We start from the raw sequence: 14,563 nt of genomic DNA, 5'->3' as shown, positions 1-14,563 counted from the left end.
AGCAGGCAAGGATTCAGGTTGCGCTGTTCATGCAGGTGTTCTCCCGCGTCACGCCGGCTGGCCCGCAATTCGTGGCTCCCCGTTTGCCGCTCGGTGTTGGCTTAACTGGCCTCCTCCGCGGCCAAACATGCGGTCAGCAGCCGGAGAGTGGTGAGCCGCCCCGGGACGCCCAACCACCCCGTCTGCGCCGACATGGTCAGGAGGGCATGGTAGACAAGTTGACAACAGAGACAGACGCCAAACGCCGATGATGATGTTTGGACACCGGACTTCCGAGGGTTAATAATGCCCATATATTTATATTCTCCAGACCGCTGGTTCCTTTTTCTCTATCTGGGGTTTTTTGCCAGGTTACGCACAAAAGCTAGCGTTAACAATAAAATACCGATATTGTGCTCCCAAACCGGGCAGCCTTCTCACACTCTAACATTTCCTCCCTTTCATTCTCCCGTCTTCCTGGAACCCCCTCCGTCTCCGTCTCTCAACCGGGCTCTCAATTCCACAAGCTTTTGTCCCCGCGACCTCCTCGCTCGCCTCGATCCGTCTCCACAGCCCGACCTCCTCTTCCGGCCGGGGACCCGCACCGAGTGGTGCTTGCTAGACCTCGTGCTTCTCGCTTCCTCAGTTTTCTGCAGTCGTCCCCCCTGCCCCGTCAACCATCAACCATCACCCCTCCCCCGCGGCAATCTCTGCGACGCGTTCTCGCAACAACCTTGAACAGCAGCTAGGACGAATCATCGCCCTTTTGTTCTGCACTCTCTTGCACTTTCTGCGTTTTCTGTAACCCCCCCCCAGACGACGCGGGTGGCGCGAGCATCAACAACTCGAGACGTGGGTGAGGGTTAATTGGGCCCCTCATTGAGACCAGCGCGTCGTCGGACTGGCTGAACCGGCATTGGGCCGCTGCACGCTGCAGACCAATGCTGCCAAAGGCCCGCATTCGAGCCACGACACTGTCCCCAGTCTAAACGTGGTTAAGCCCGCCTTGGTTTGTGCGAGTGCCCTTCCCCCGGTTCTCCCGCTGGTCCTCTTGCTGGCCCTCTCGCTGGTCTTCCGCCCCAACTTCATCGACACCTCCTCTCACGACCAACCTGCCACTCACTGCCCCCGGTTGGCTTCACCCGGGCTTGTTCTGCTGCAACCCCCTCTGTCCCTCCGCCAAACAGAGACGCTGCTCGCCCCCAGATCGCTCCCGGACTCGACAACCGCTCCCTGCAGCTCGTTCTTCTTGTCTCTCCTCTCTCTCGCCGCCGTCCCAAGAAACGTGGTGTCTGGCTTTCCGCTTGCTGCTGCTGCTGCTGCTGCTGCTGCTGCTTCTGCTGCTGCTCGCTGTGTCCGCCTTTCTTCGCTCACGCCGTCCAGCACACAAGCTCATACGCACACGCGCCCGCACACGCATACAGACAGACACACACTCGACGCACGAACTGCGGCACCTCGGCCTTGTCCCCTCCCTTTTACCTGTGTCGACGCCCTACCGCTCGACCTCCGTCCCTTCTTGCGTGCTTCTCAACCTTGCCCAGGTCAGTACTGCACTTCATCAGCCCATCCACGCCCGCCTCTCTCCTCCTATCTTTCCGTTGCTACCCAGTCACGTCGAGTGCGCTGTTCCCTATCATCCGTCCGCTCTCCTTCCTCTCACACATCATCTTGCGCTTCCCCTTCTTTCCCGTCCCTCCTCTACCATACACCTAGCGCTCCCGCCCACTGCCGCCCGGTACCGCTCGCCACCGTTCTCGTTCACCCTCCCCTCTTAATTCTGGGCTGGTCCCGAGAGGCCACAGGTCATGACCCAAGAGCCATGGCTACTCTACGCATGTTAGCCTTTTCCCCGTTTCACTAGGTCGAAGACTTGGTGCTATTTCGTGATTCTTGTGCTCTTCTCCATCATTGCCCACTTGCAGTCTTACTCCCTGCTGCTATTCTTTTCTTTCCCCTTCTTCGCTCCGAAATCCCCATTACCGCACTTTCCAAGACCTCTCTCATGCGGCGGCCGTCCGTTGAAACGCAAAGGCTAAACGATGTATCATAGCGACTACAAAGTACGGAAAGGGCTTGTCAGGATGGACCCGGACTGCGCCATCTGCCATGCTCCGGCCTCCATGGCCTGCGAGTGCGAAGCGAAAGGTCTGGAACTTGCCGTCAAACAGGCCGAGATGCGTATGATGAACTCTATATACAATGATATCCGGTGAGCGATGCTTGTCCCCTTCTTCCTGCCATCTTGAGATGATCGGACACGAGCAGGTAAACTGACCGCTTTGTAGATCATGGGTACGAGCGCACGCGCAAGACTACATCCTCGAGTACTTCCGGCTCCTCACAGACCGACGCAAAGAGGCCCACACCCAGCACCTGGAACGTATCACCGCCCACGCTTACCACTATTACCACGCGCCGCCGCATCCTACTGAGCTTGCAAATGCCCAGACACAGCTGAAGCGTGGCATTGATGAAGACTGGCGAGCATCGGTACAACGCTATCCAGAGGTCCTCGAGTACTTCTACAGTCTGGTCGAACTGACCCTGCCCGACGACAACGAGCAATCCGTCAAGGACCCTCCCCTCAGCGCGCTCAACGGACCTCGCAAACCCCCTGCTCGTCGTGTCGGAGCTCCGACCACAGTAGCCAGCGGGCCGAGCATGGGTGCCCTCGACAGAGACTTATCGATGCCCCCCCGAAGAGGAACAACCCCCACACTTGAGCCTCAGCGTGAAAGGAGGACACCAGCACCACGCGAGAGGAGGCAATCTTATCGTGGACCGCCCCCTGGGCCACCAGGGCCGCCGCCGCCTGGGTACTATCCCCCCATCTATGGGCCTCACTAAACGCGGACCCTCACTCTCGCCCCGCGACGCATTCTCACTTGACAAAACAAGTGAAATTGTGCAATGAATCGGGGGATCGGGGGACTGCTACACTCGGTTTTGGAACCACCACGCCACCGACGAGCCGACCGTGCCACCGTCGACTTTACCGTTTTCTTGATGTCGCGCTAATGAACTCGACCGAGGTAGTATGAAACATCTCGGGTTTCTTACAGTTACTTTGCACGATACGACCTGCATAGCCTCGGCTGCTTCTTCTTTCTTTTTTCCCTTCATTCTGGGGAGGCGGCATTCTGGAGTTTTTCCTTATTTATTTCCCTTTGCCCTCTTATTCGACGACGGCAAGGCATGAGTTTGTACAAAGGCCTTTGGGGGATCCGGTCTTTCTGTCTCTGCGCCTGGAACTGAATGGCCCAGACCGGACGGAGCCGTTATCACCCACGCAATGATTTGCAGTTTTTTATTTGTTCTGGGAACCGGTTCACGGCACGGGCGCCCTCCTCGGCTGTATTCTCCTCTCCGCCTCGCTTACTCGGTCTCGGTGCTTGCTTTCAGGTGGTTTTGTTGTGTGCCCCCGGACACTCACGAATACCGGCCGAGTTGGGCTCGAAACGATTAGCGGATGGCTCGCGTTGTCATGACAATGGCAAAGCGAAAGATGGATGAATTAGAGGAGGAAACGAGACGTGGGCAGCGGGCCGGGTCCCGTACGATGAGACCAAAATCACGAAAACGAAACAAAACAACACAAGAAGAGCCGCCGTGGGGATTGACCAAGCAAAGTCGGCGGTCTTACCTTTTCTTACATTTTCTTTTTGGTTTTTTGCATCCCTTCGGTACATTTTCTTGTCGGGGGAAACGGCCAGTGGCACTTGAAAAGTGGGTTGGTGTGATCGAAACCCGACGGGCCCGGGAGACAGCAAGCAAACTTTGTCAGAGACAAACAACAACAAACGTGCCACCGGCTGGTCATGATATGAGCTTTTGATGAGGATTGGATCTGTCTGGCATTGTTGGATGAGATACCCTTTTTCATCGCATTGGAGAAGAGAGAAGAAGGGCCCGGCTGTGGCTGTGGCTGTGTTGGGGGCTGGTTTTTGTGTGTATATATCTAATGAGGCGTAGGGCAGATGTTTATTTAAAATTGAGATTGTATCTCGCCTTGCTCCTATTGAAATACATTGTCCTTATGTCATGTTATTGTTTTGTTTGTGGGTTGGGGTATAATTGACAGCGTTTGAGGTGCACAAGTTCAAATCCCTTGGTCCTCTCCCCCAAAGTCATCTCCTCCGAAGGAGTTTTCTTGCCGTCTTCGGTGTAACTCATCCAGCCAACAAACATTCCCCTCATCCCCTCTCAATATCGAAGACACCGACGGAAACCTTGCCCATTATTTAAATCCAAAATTACTCCCATTCTATCACAAAGGACGTAGGTGTCGCCACATCCTGAGCATAAGAATACATCTACCCACATCCCTATCTCTCCCCCCAACTCTGTGCCTCTGCCCAACACAACCAAGCAGTGCGGGGAATAATATATGTGGGTGTGGATAAGTAAGGTAGGTATCTTGCATGCGGGGGGCCTTAGCCGAAGAAAAGATAGGTAATCACAAGACTCAAAGCTGAGGGACGCGACGGGTACCATCTCCGAGATTTAAGTCGCCCTGGAGAGAGGAATACTACCGTCGGGGCTGTCGTCTCGCTGGAATACCTACTCTAATCTACTAGTATTTGTTTCTAATGGGACGAACGGGCGAGGGATGGAGAACAACAGTCAAAATAAAACAAGGAAACAAGTTCAGTTCATGAACACCGCGCCTTCCCCAACGGCACGGCCCGGGGGGCTCGGGTTTCGAAACGATGTGTTGTTTGTACTGTACTGGTGACTGGTGTTGAGGTGGCTATGTATGCCTCGGTGCCCAACGTCAATCAATGGGAGGAGACGAGACACAAAAAGGAGGGGGGAAGGAGGGGGGGGAGAGGGGGCTGTTTGTTGGAGGAGGCACTTTCGGTGAAGGTTCTGGGTTTCGTTGGAGTGTGCGTTTTGTTAGTGGGCTTGGGATCTTCGGGTCGGGGGTTTGGGATATATTGGTGTTACTTGAAGGGTCTTTTTTGTTTGGTTCTGGGGTTTCTTCTGGAGTGGTTTACTCTGGGGAATTCGGGAGTGTGGCCTGTTGGATTGATAGGAGGTTAATGGTAGGCCTGACGCCGAGGATCGTTGAGGGGGAGGGCGGTTTGCAGGCTAACATAAGTACATGTATCACCACCCACTTTAAGCAGAGCTACGTGGCTGGCAAGAGCGTGTCATAGTTACTAGTATCTTTAGTTTTGCTGTGAAGGGCATGAAAACAAGATATGTTTTGCTTAGGCGTGGGTATTGCGCTGATATTGCTGTCGGCATCGGCGTTGACAGTAGTTGCATTTAACCTTGCTCAAGGCACTATTGCAGCTCATCAACATGATACTCTCCTTTTCGCCGCGCCCCGAAGTTAAAGTTCGGAATTACACCTTGCTTAGCCACGGCTCTTGACACTCACATTGATAGACGAGCCCACATGTGTCACCAACCTATCATCCACATTATCGATCCCCATAATCCCAACACCAACGTCAGCCCCAGCGGCCACTCTGCCACGGAAACTCGGAATTATCGACCTGGCGTAAGCCAAGTCCACGTGTGTGAGTTGTTCCACAATTTCTGTCCGAACGACCCGCTACCCGAATACCCTCGGGGGTGGAGTCAAAGTAAACACAGTGACCCGATAAAAGGGAAGATCCCTCTGACGTTGCGGAGGTGTCCTCACTAATTAGATGGTATTGAAAGGCCGACGGTGGAGGGTCAAGATATCAACAAAGGTAGTGGAAAGGGGATGTGGACTGATCTTGTTTGATGGTGATGTGCAACCCGCATCCTCCAAGGCAACGTGGTGTTGTCTTGTCGAGTTGGATTGTTCTGTTTGTAGACAACACATCATCGGGAAGGGAGTTCCTATAAAAGGACAGAAGTTCTAACCACAAATAAAGACTTGATAAACATAGCGACTGGCTAAAACAAGTCCTGTTCGTGACAATTTCACGTCCCTGCGGCTTCTTGCTGCAAATGGGGGAGATCTAAACATAAAATAAGCCGACCACTTCCAAGGAGGAAATTCCCGATGGAACATAACCTGAATCAATAATATTGTGTCGTTTCCGTTCCTTAAGGGCCTTAATATTATTGTCTGTTGCCCTTGCCGGGTAACTCCATGTCCCCACCGTGGAAGGGAATCTAACTGGGAACCAGAAGGCGTGAATCTATGGTCAAACCAGCAAGCGACGAACTCCCAAGGATACGTGCAAGAACCGGCTCAGTCGACATCTTGTTACTGCGTGATGAAAGTGTGTGAAAAGGGGTACAAGTCGGAGCAGCAAAGAACGGGGACAGCTACTCTATTAGTAAATTGGATCAGAACTATGATACCTATGAATTCCGGGCAGAGTGCTTCAGAAGAGGTCAAACATTGATAGATTCTGAGGGATATATACCCATTGCGTATCACCTTCCGGTTTACCCTTTCCCGGATGTTTCTTTATCCCCTCCTAATCCTCGTCAATGCTGCTTTTACGACAAGTCATAACGTAGGTTAGTATAAGAAAGCACGGTGTATCGTTGGCCATTTTCTGAGTTAAGGTGAGCGCGACAGCCACCAATCATTCCCATATGTCTAAATGAGCTGGATACACAAAATGAAACAGTTCGTGACAAAAGAGATATCAGCAACGGTAGCATCTGAATGCTGAAAGAACACCAGAAACATTTAAGATACCCAGCTGATCCGCTCTCTCATTCACGCCGACATAACATCATTTTGAGGACTACCATGTAATGGATTTAGGAAAATTTTATATAGCCATATGTGACTTATTTGTTAGAGGAAGTGAGAGCGACATCAATGTTGATGCGTCTTTCTTGGCCTGTTATAATCAAGCACTTGCCTCAACCTCTTTGGGAGCTTCGGCTTCCTTGTTGTCGAGAGAAGTTTCGGCAACCTTCTCTGTAACCTCAGCCACGGCCTCCTCACCGTCGGCCGTCTTAGGAGCGTTGGCATTGGAATTGGCGCCATTCTCCTCGGCCTCGAGACGCTCAATCTCCTTCTTCGCCTTTTCGATGTTCTAGGTCGTGTTAGCGGTCTGCGGCTGGAGGGTAGTAGTATCAGAAAGACATACCTTTTGTGTTTGGATGGGCTGGTCTGCCTTCCACTGGGCGATCTTGGCCTTGACCTTTTCCACAACTTCGGGAACCTCGGCAGCGCTCATTGGTGGGTTGACACCGACAAAACCGCAGTCCTCAATGACAGAGGGTGGGCAGTTGAACTTGCCAGATGCCGGCTCAGCAGCGGTGTTGGTCTTCTTTCCCTTCTTGCCCTTCTTAACGGCAGGAAGGTAGTCCTCTTCACGGTCCTCCTTGCGCACAAGCTTCATGCCTTCGAACCCGGAGGCGTCAACCTTGCGCTGAGCAGCAGCGGCGAGGCCCTTGTCGGCAAGCAGCGGGGTCTTCTCCTCGCCAACGTGCGAGGGGTCAAAGAAGCGTACAAGGTTGTTCGCACGGCGGATCTGCTCGGTGAAGGCCGGGTCGCTCGCCTCGGCCAGCAGCTCTTGGGCGCGGGCCAACTTGCGCTCCTTGGTGATGCGGTCGCGCTCGGCCTGCTCGCGCTCACGGCGCTTCTCGCGGACTTCACGCTCCCACTTCTGGGCAGCCTTGCGCTGGGTGTGGTAGTTGTCCTTGCACTTCTTGAGGGCCTCCCAGGTGGCCTGTTGGGCGCTGTGAAGCTCGGACTTCTCGGCGCGCAAAGTAGTGAGGTTGTTGAAGACCGAGTCCAGCTCGGCCTTGACCTCGTTCAGTTCCTCCTGGATCTTGTTGTATTTGTCGCTGAGGGCCTTCGCCTCAGGGTTCTCCATGGAGTCCTTGATTTCCTTGATTTTCGCCTTGAGGTCGTCGATAGCCTTCTGGTCGTTATCGAACCCCGAGAAGTTCTTGCGAAGCTTGCGCAGATTCGTAATCTCAGCAAGGGCCTTCTTCTCATCGACAAGCTTCATCTTGCCGCTGTCAACTTCCTGCTCCAATTGCTTAATTTTGGCGTCGATCTCGTCGACGTTCTTGTAGGGCATTTTGCCGCGGGCGGTCTTCTGCTCAGCGATGCGGCGGCGGAGCTGCTCATCGAGGGACTTGACCTGGTCCAGCTTCCCGGTGCGGGCGGCCTTTCCGGAACCCTGCTTCGTGCGGATCTCGTCCAGCTGGCTCAGCAACTCTTTCCGGCGGGCAACCAGCGGGCTTTCCTGGCCCTGTTTAGGTAGGGCACTGTCGAGCTTGGCCTTGGAAGCATTCTGAACAAGAGGGGGGTCGCAGGGTTAGTATCGAGTCCAATTGACAGCGACGGAGCAAAGAAAGAGGGCACAGGCACTGCGCTGAGGTCCCTTTGACTGGGCTGTACTTACGAACTTGCCGAGTGCCTCCTCGTGCGCCTTCTGGAGTTTGGCGAGTTCCTTCTGGTAGGCCTCCTCGTCGGGCCGCGCGACCTTGGCGGGCACCGAGGCGGTAGCCTCCGGGGCCGGGCTTGCAGATTCCGTCGCCATTGTATTGCGAGTAGAAGAGTCCGGATAGAGATTGACCGAGAAGATGTGCGGTAATAGACTGGGTGGATGGGAAATGGAGCGCCCTCGTTGCACACAGTAACGAGGCGGCAAAAAATGGCGAAAGGGTCGGTATATATAGAAAAGTGCGGAATGGAGAGCAAGCTGGTAAAACGCCCGCCGGGACGAGAATATATATGTATCCTCCACTCGTCTGAAGTTCAGCACCAGATCACCAAAATTTCATTTTTAGGTTCGATTCCAGACCAGTGGCCTTAGCTTAGGTTCTGTTGCACCCAGCCAAGCCAGCCCATTGCATGCATCTAGAAAGGGGTAGAAATGCAATATTGGCACTGTATTGACACTGTTTTCAGCACTCCGCTTTTCGTATCACGCCCTGGGGAGAAGAGCGTTGAAAATAATCCCGATCATGGGAGTTATTTATAAGCTACATGTCCATGGTTGTCTTTTCCATGGAGCTGAATAGCTTTAGATTAACCCCAAACATTAAGAGAGACGAGGGGAATGACTCTGTGTCGGTTGTTCTTCTCACTCCCTCGTTACCTAGGTACATAGTAACTCGCACACTGCCACAGTGCATGTTAAAGAATGCACGTACTGAGGACCAAGGCCTACCAACTATCGGCACTCCACGGCGTTCCCCCAGCAAAGGTTGCCGGGACCCATCTGCAAGGCGGCATCCAAGCCGCATTTTTTTGACCGTCGCCCTTCTCGCAAGCATTTGTTGCGACAAACTTCGCCCACCACATCTTAATCCCGACATCTTCAACTCGCCGACCGTCCTCATCCCCGAACTCCGCCTGATCGATCCAAAATCAAATCGCAATACGATTATCCGCGACGGAGACGAACACAAAAAATGGAGGAAGAGAACGTCGCCAGCATTCACGCAAAGGAAGTGACGCGCCTCTGGCGCTCATGGAGGACAATCCACGAGATGGTGCAGGACAGAGTACGTCAGCCCGGCGTGGTCTCGTTTTCGACGCCAAATTCCCCTCCTCCGGCCCATCAGAGCTCATCGGCGGAAAACCAGAGCTGGCGCTGAACCCGTTTTCTCTTTTGCAGGGCTACGAACTGGCCGACAGCGAGGTCAGGGTCCCCCTCGACCGTTTCCGTAGAGATTTCACCAACGACGACGGCAGCCCGAAGTACGTCCCAGCCATCACCCTAGCCATCAAATCCCCTCCTCGCCGTCGTTGTTACTAACATACCCGTCCGTGCCAGCCGCACCAAATTGCAGTTCTCGGCGCGCCCATCCGAGGCAATGATCAAAAAGTTCACCCCGCCACCGACCGCATCCAACCCGGACCCGTCTCCCGAATGCGGCACAATCTGGGTCGAGTTCTGCCCCGAAAAGGCGTCGATCGGCATCAACGTGATGAAGAAATTCGTCGCGCACTGCGACGAGCACAACTTCAAAGCCGGCATCCTCGTCACCGCCGTCCCGCTGTCGGCCCAGGCCCGCAAGGTCATGACCGTCACCTCGCAGTTCACCCTGATCGAGTGCTTCCTCGAGGAGGACCTGCTCGTCAACATCACCCACCACGATCTCGTCCCTAAGCATGTGCTGCTTAGCCGCGAGGAAAAGATGGCCCTGCTGCGCCGCTACCGCCTTAAGGAGACCCAATTGCCGCGTATTCTGTCCAAGGACCCCATTGCGCGCTACTTGGGGTTGAAGAAGGGCCAGGTTGTCAAGATTATACGTACCAGTGAGACTGCGGGGCGGTATGCGAGTTATCGTCTTTGCGTATGAGCGAGGTTGGGAAAGGGGTAATTGTTGGGTGAGAAGGGCCAAACGATTGAGAAAGGGAAGCAGGCGATGAAGTGAGATTTGTCACTCCGCCTAGCTAGGGTGTGGGGAGACATACCCGGAGTTTGCATCAACACACGCTTTACCCCAGCTAGCGCGTGTTTTATACATCGCCAGCTGAAGCCAAGGCACAGACAGAGGGCGTTTGATTTTTTATTAGGCTTGATTTGGGTCGTGGGTATTTCCGCGTTAATCATTTTCAGGCGTTAATCGGCGGCTGCGAAGAAGTACGACGGGGATGGGTTGTTTGAGCGGCTTGTGTACCGGAATGTGTACCTTTTTGGTCGCCTCTGGTATCTGATTTGAGCGCTACTCTCTAGAAAGAAAATGAGGCCGATGCCCGACGTTCAACCCTAGTTGCGCTCTTGATGACATATACAGCGTTGTGCGGTGATAATTCGCCAGATAACTCGACCTTTTCCACCGACCCTGTCAATATAACAACGTGTGTTCCAACGGCTAGGTAAAGCGCGCTAGTCTTAGCATCCACCTACACAGTAATTCATCACCACGTCATACAAATATATACTCCAACAAGTTGACATCTTTGAACATTATCATTGATATTGATACTTCTACCACCATCCCCGTCCCACCTCTACCCCGTTATATCAGACCTAAACCAGCAGATACCCCTTCCTAAAACCATGAAAAAAAAAATACGGCATGACACTCGCTATGCCTGGGTATATCGTGTGTAGAAAAACAAAACATCCACCCTAGCTGCTCATGACCCCCCTGAACAGCCCAATTCCCAAGGCCAAAGACAGAATACCACCGATCTACCCTGCTTCCTAACCGCGGTATCATCACCGCCCCTCGATCCCGTCCAACGAGACCGTTCTCGATTGTCATCTTGTTGAGCCGCGTGGCACCTGTCCTCTAATCCGTCCATAGCTAAAACCCAGCACGCAAACTCGGGGATGGCTTCCTCTTCCTCTTTCTCTCTTCTCTCTCATGGTGGTTGTGTATATCGCCAAATAACCCACCGTCCCATCACCCCATGAACGCCGTTGTATAATCCAGGTGTTCCAAATAATAAGTAGTATGAAAAGCCGTGCCAGCTCCCCCACCCATTCCTGGTATCAAGATAAGAAAGAAAAAAAGGGAAGAATAAAAGGGATTATAGAGGTGACCACCTCATATTATCTTTTAAGTCTCCTTCTCGAGATCAATTTCACCGCCCCGAGGTCCCCAACAATCCACCCACATCCATCAACTCCGGCCCTTGGCCCGCACTGCCATCTGAACGTCCCGCCCGCACTGACGCTCTCGCCGATGACGGCTCTGGCGAAGGTCGCTCTGGCAGAGGTGCTGGCCCGTCTCCCCGTGTCTCTCCCTGCCGAATAGGCGAGAGCGGTCTCGACCGAGATTTCGGCCTCGACTTCTGCCTTGTCGTCCTAGATCCCGGTGGGGCCAAAAAGCCGCCCAGGTCTTGCAACAGCGCGGACGAACCTCTTCTGAATCCGCTTCCGCTGGCCGTGACCGCTGGGTCGGGCGGTTTTGTCGTTGAGGGGGATGGTGTGGTGGATGATGATGACGAGGGAGATGAATGGTTGCGTCCTCGGGTGGGATTTGATGCGGTGGTAGGGTTTTGGTCATCGAGGAGCCCGCCGTAGTCGAAAAAGGAGACCCCGCGGGAGGCGGACACTTCGCTGCTCGGTGTGGGTTTGTCGTCGCCGTGGTCTTCTTCTTCTTCTGTTTCCTCGCTCAGCGGGGAGGTACTCGGTCGCTGGGCATAGCTCGGGAAATTCCATGATTCCATGGCATGGGCATGAGCATGGGCAGGCGGCGCGGGGGTGTACTGGGGGTGGAGGTGGTCGTTGGATGAGGGCCGGGTGTCACGCAACTCGGGGGTCACGCCCAGGCCCAGATCGCGTACGAGGTCCTCGTCGCTACCCCAGTGGCGGAGGGCGGTTGGTCGACGGGAATCGGAGGCAGAGGACCGGTCGATGGAACCGGCGGCGATGGAATCGTACTTGAAGCGCTTCTTTTTTACGCCGCGGTCGCGGACAAAGGAGCCGAGCACGAGAGCGTTGGCGGCAGCGGTGGCGAAGAGTAATTCGACGGAGGCGTACAGGGACCGGGTTCGTTGGGACCCGTGCTGGTCGATGATGTGCGGGACGCGGTAAATGGTGACGGCAACGGGGGCTAGGCTGAGGCAGAAGAGTAGCACGAGTTGGAACTTGCGGGCCGCGCTCATCGAGCTGCTGAGGATAACTGGGATGGGTACCATGACCAGCAGCAAATCGGTTATGACATTGCAAACGGCCATGGTCAGGAGCTGAGCGTATCCCTGACGGCATTGGCCCCCTGGATCAGGAAGAACCTGCCAGTAATTAGAGAAGGGCTGGCATTCAGCCAGATCGCTAATGACGACAGCGATGAAGGTCGTGACCAAGAACCCGCGAATGAACATTAGAGCCCAGTCATAGGTGCGCCTCCAAGTAACCTTGAGTCGCTTGAAGAATTCGAGAATCGCGTATTTGAGGATCCATAGGCTAAGGGGCAGAGTGTTAGTGAATCCCGTTCATGCAGAAAGTGTTGACTGTCCAACAAGACAAAACAGGTATTCGAGGACATCACACATACGTCGCAGCATACAGCACTCTGCTCAGCAGTACCAAACCGCTAGCAATCGACCGCTGGTGGAGTTCCTCGTCCGAAAATCCAGCGCCTTCGAGAATCGCATTGTTGGTGCCGTAGATGAGAATGACATGGACACAGCCCATGCGCAAAAACAGAGGCACCAGAGCTAGCGCCGCGGTCTTGTCCTCGCGGAAGAGCTTCTCGGTGCGGATAAAGCGGCCCACGACGCGCAGCGCGATGATGACGGCGCAAAAGATGGTGATCCACCAGCACACTAGCAGCGTCGGCTTGTCCTCGCTGAAGGGGCGTGGGGGCGGAGGGTCCGAGTAGAGAGCCATGGCGACGGCGATGAGCGATCGCGGGCGGCGTTTAGCGTTCGGTACATGCTATGCCCGTCATCCTCCCGGAGAGAGAGAGACGGGCGTGGAGGGTGTTGGTATGGATGTCTAATGATTCTTTAAATTTGAAGCGTCGAGGGAAGAGTCCGAGGCTGTTCCGAAATTGTTGGCGTATTCCTCGATTATAGAAGTAGAATCAGGTCTCTGTTAAGACTCGTCCGCAATAGTTCCAGATTCCTGGGTCGGTTTCAACGGCGGTGCAGGCACGATGACGTCGGATTACGGGTGATTGTGGTGGTACCGCTGCGGATAATGTCTCGGGAATACTAGGGGCAGACTGCTCGGCTCACTGCGACAGAAACCGTGAGGTTACAACGAAGTGCCAGTGCGCCGCAGCATGTGAAGGTGAAGAGATGCGCGTCAATATTATGTATTATGAGAGAGTCGTTATGAGCAGCGTCGGTGGTGTTGAAAAAAGAGAAAGAGAAAAGGGTAGCATGTGGAAAGCAGAGAGGAAGCCTGATCACCAATGGTTGGGCAAGGCATGAGCAACAAGAAGAACCTGCTTCTCGTGGAGCTCGGGAGGGTCTGACATGCTTTGATAAGATGCACGCGAGCCTACGGAGCCGAGTGAGCTGCGGCAGGACTGCGTCAAACGGCAGCGTTTCCTATCTCTTGCCATTCCCCGAACGGATCGCATGGGATCCCGGGGGGGCTGTGGATGGTGGGCCGCCTGCTCGGCCAAGAAACCGCAAATCCTGACAGGCGGGTCCTAAGATCTACCCACCGGCAACGCGCCCACCCGAGCTTCGAGGTCATCCCCAGAGATAGCTCTCTTTCACAGGCAGCCTCGCGTGGGCGGCGAGCCCATGAATGATGGAGCAAGGCTGGGTGAGTCCATACATTACGAATACCAGGAGGTTGACTCGTCGTGCTCTGGAGCTTGAACTCGAATTTCCCCGCTTGAAGTGGGTTTCCTGGCCTGACCTTGATTGCGTTTGTGACGCAGCATGATGTGTCCAGGTCTGCACCTCTCCCTCGAGCCGTCTCTCAGCCACAATACGTTGAATAACAAGGCCGAGCCTATGCGGTGGCTCTGAGTTCGCTTGCGCCGAGTGCATCTCGACCGCGGGGTCGTGGTGCATGTCAGCCCTGTCCCCTCCTCCCCCCACGACATCCCCCGTGACAATGTGCATTTTCGCATGATGGACATGATGTAGCGGTGAAATTGGACGAGGCCAATCCAACAAAACAACCCCCAAAGCTCGACGCTCACAGTGGGTTCCTTCTGACGGTGGCACCGGTACTTGCAACGGGGCACGACCTCATTTCGTGGCCCAGCAGGGATCTTGGTTGCGCTGTTT

At 54.4% G+C, this 14,563-nt stretch overlaps 4 protein-coding genes across 4 annotated transcripts; 2 read left to right on the top strand and 2 right to left on the bottom strand.

The window, feature by feature from the left end:
- Positions 1 to 2,063: 2,063 nt before the first annotated feature.
- On the top strand, positions 2,064 to 2,829 carry C8A04DRAFT_26308 (uncharacterized protein; the record flags this gene model as incomplete). Its single annotated transcript, XM_062779886.1, has 2 exons — positions 2,064 to 2,191; positions 2,268 to 2,829. 2 exons carry the CDS (start codon positions 2,064 to 2,066, stop codon positions 2,827 to 2,829), a joined length of 690 nt encoding a protein of 229 aa, XP_062639200.1.
- A 3,965-nt stretch (positions 2,830 to 6,794) lies between these two features.
- Positions 6,795 to 8,444, bottom strand: C8A04DRAFT_10230 (uncharacterized protein; the record flags this gene model as incomplete). The annotated part of the gene is made up of 3 exons (XM_062776510.1): positions 6,795 to 6,983; positions 7,038 to 8,195; positions 8,307 to 8,444. 3 exons carry the CDS (start codon positions 8,442 to 8,444, stop codon positions 6,795 to 6,797), a joined length of 1,485 nt encoding a protein of 494 aa, XP_062639199.1.
- An 877-nt stretch (positions 8,445 to 9,321) lies between these two features.
- C8A04DRAFT_35398 (RNA polymerase) lies at positions 9,322 to 10,215 on the top strand (the record flags this gene model as incomplete). Its single annotated transcript, XM_062783156.1, has 3 exons — positions 9,322 to 9,414; positions 9,528 to 9,610; positions 9,687 to 10,215. 3 exons carry the CDS (start codon positions 9,322 to 9,324, stop codon positions 10,213 to 10,215), a joined length of 705 nt encoding a protein of 234 aa, XP_062639198.1.
- A 1,234-nt stretch (positions 10,216 to 11,449) lies between these two features.
- C8A04DRAFT_26305 (uncharacterized protein) lies at positions 11,450 to 13,199 on the bottom strand (the record flags this gene model as incomplete). The annotated part of the gene is made up of 2 exons (XM_062779885.1): positions 11,450 to 12,773; positions 12,865 to 13,199. 2 exons carry the CDS (start codon positions 13,197 to 13,199, stop codon positions 11,450 to 11,452), a joined length of 1,659 nt encoding a protein of 552 aa, XP_062639197.1.
- Positions 13,200 to 14,563: the final 1,364 nt, after the last annotated feature.

The sequence above is a fragment of the Dichotomopilus funicola genome (genome assembly GCF_033296635.1).
Source record: "Dichotomopilus funicola strain CBS 141.50 unplaced genomic scaffold C8A04scaffold_12, whole genome shotgun sequence".
In the NCBI taxonomy this organism is placed as follows: Eukaryota; Fungi; Ascomycota; class Sordariomycetes; order Sordariales; family Chaetomiaceae; genus Dichotomopilus; species Dichotomopilus funicola.
This window is presented reverse-complemented; position numbering and strand designations above follow the sequence as displayed.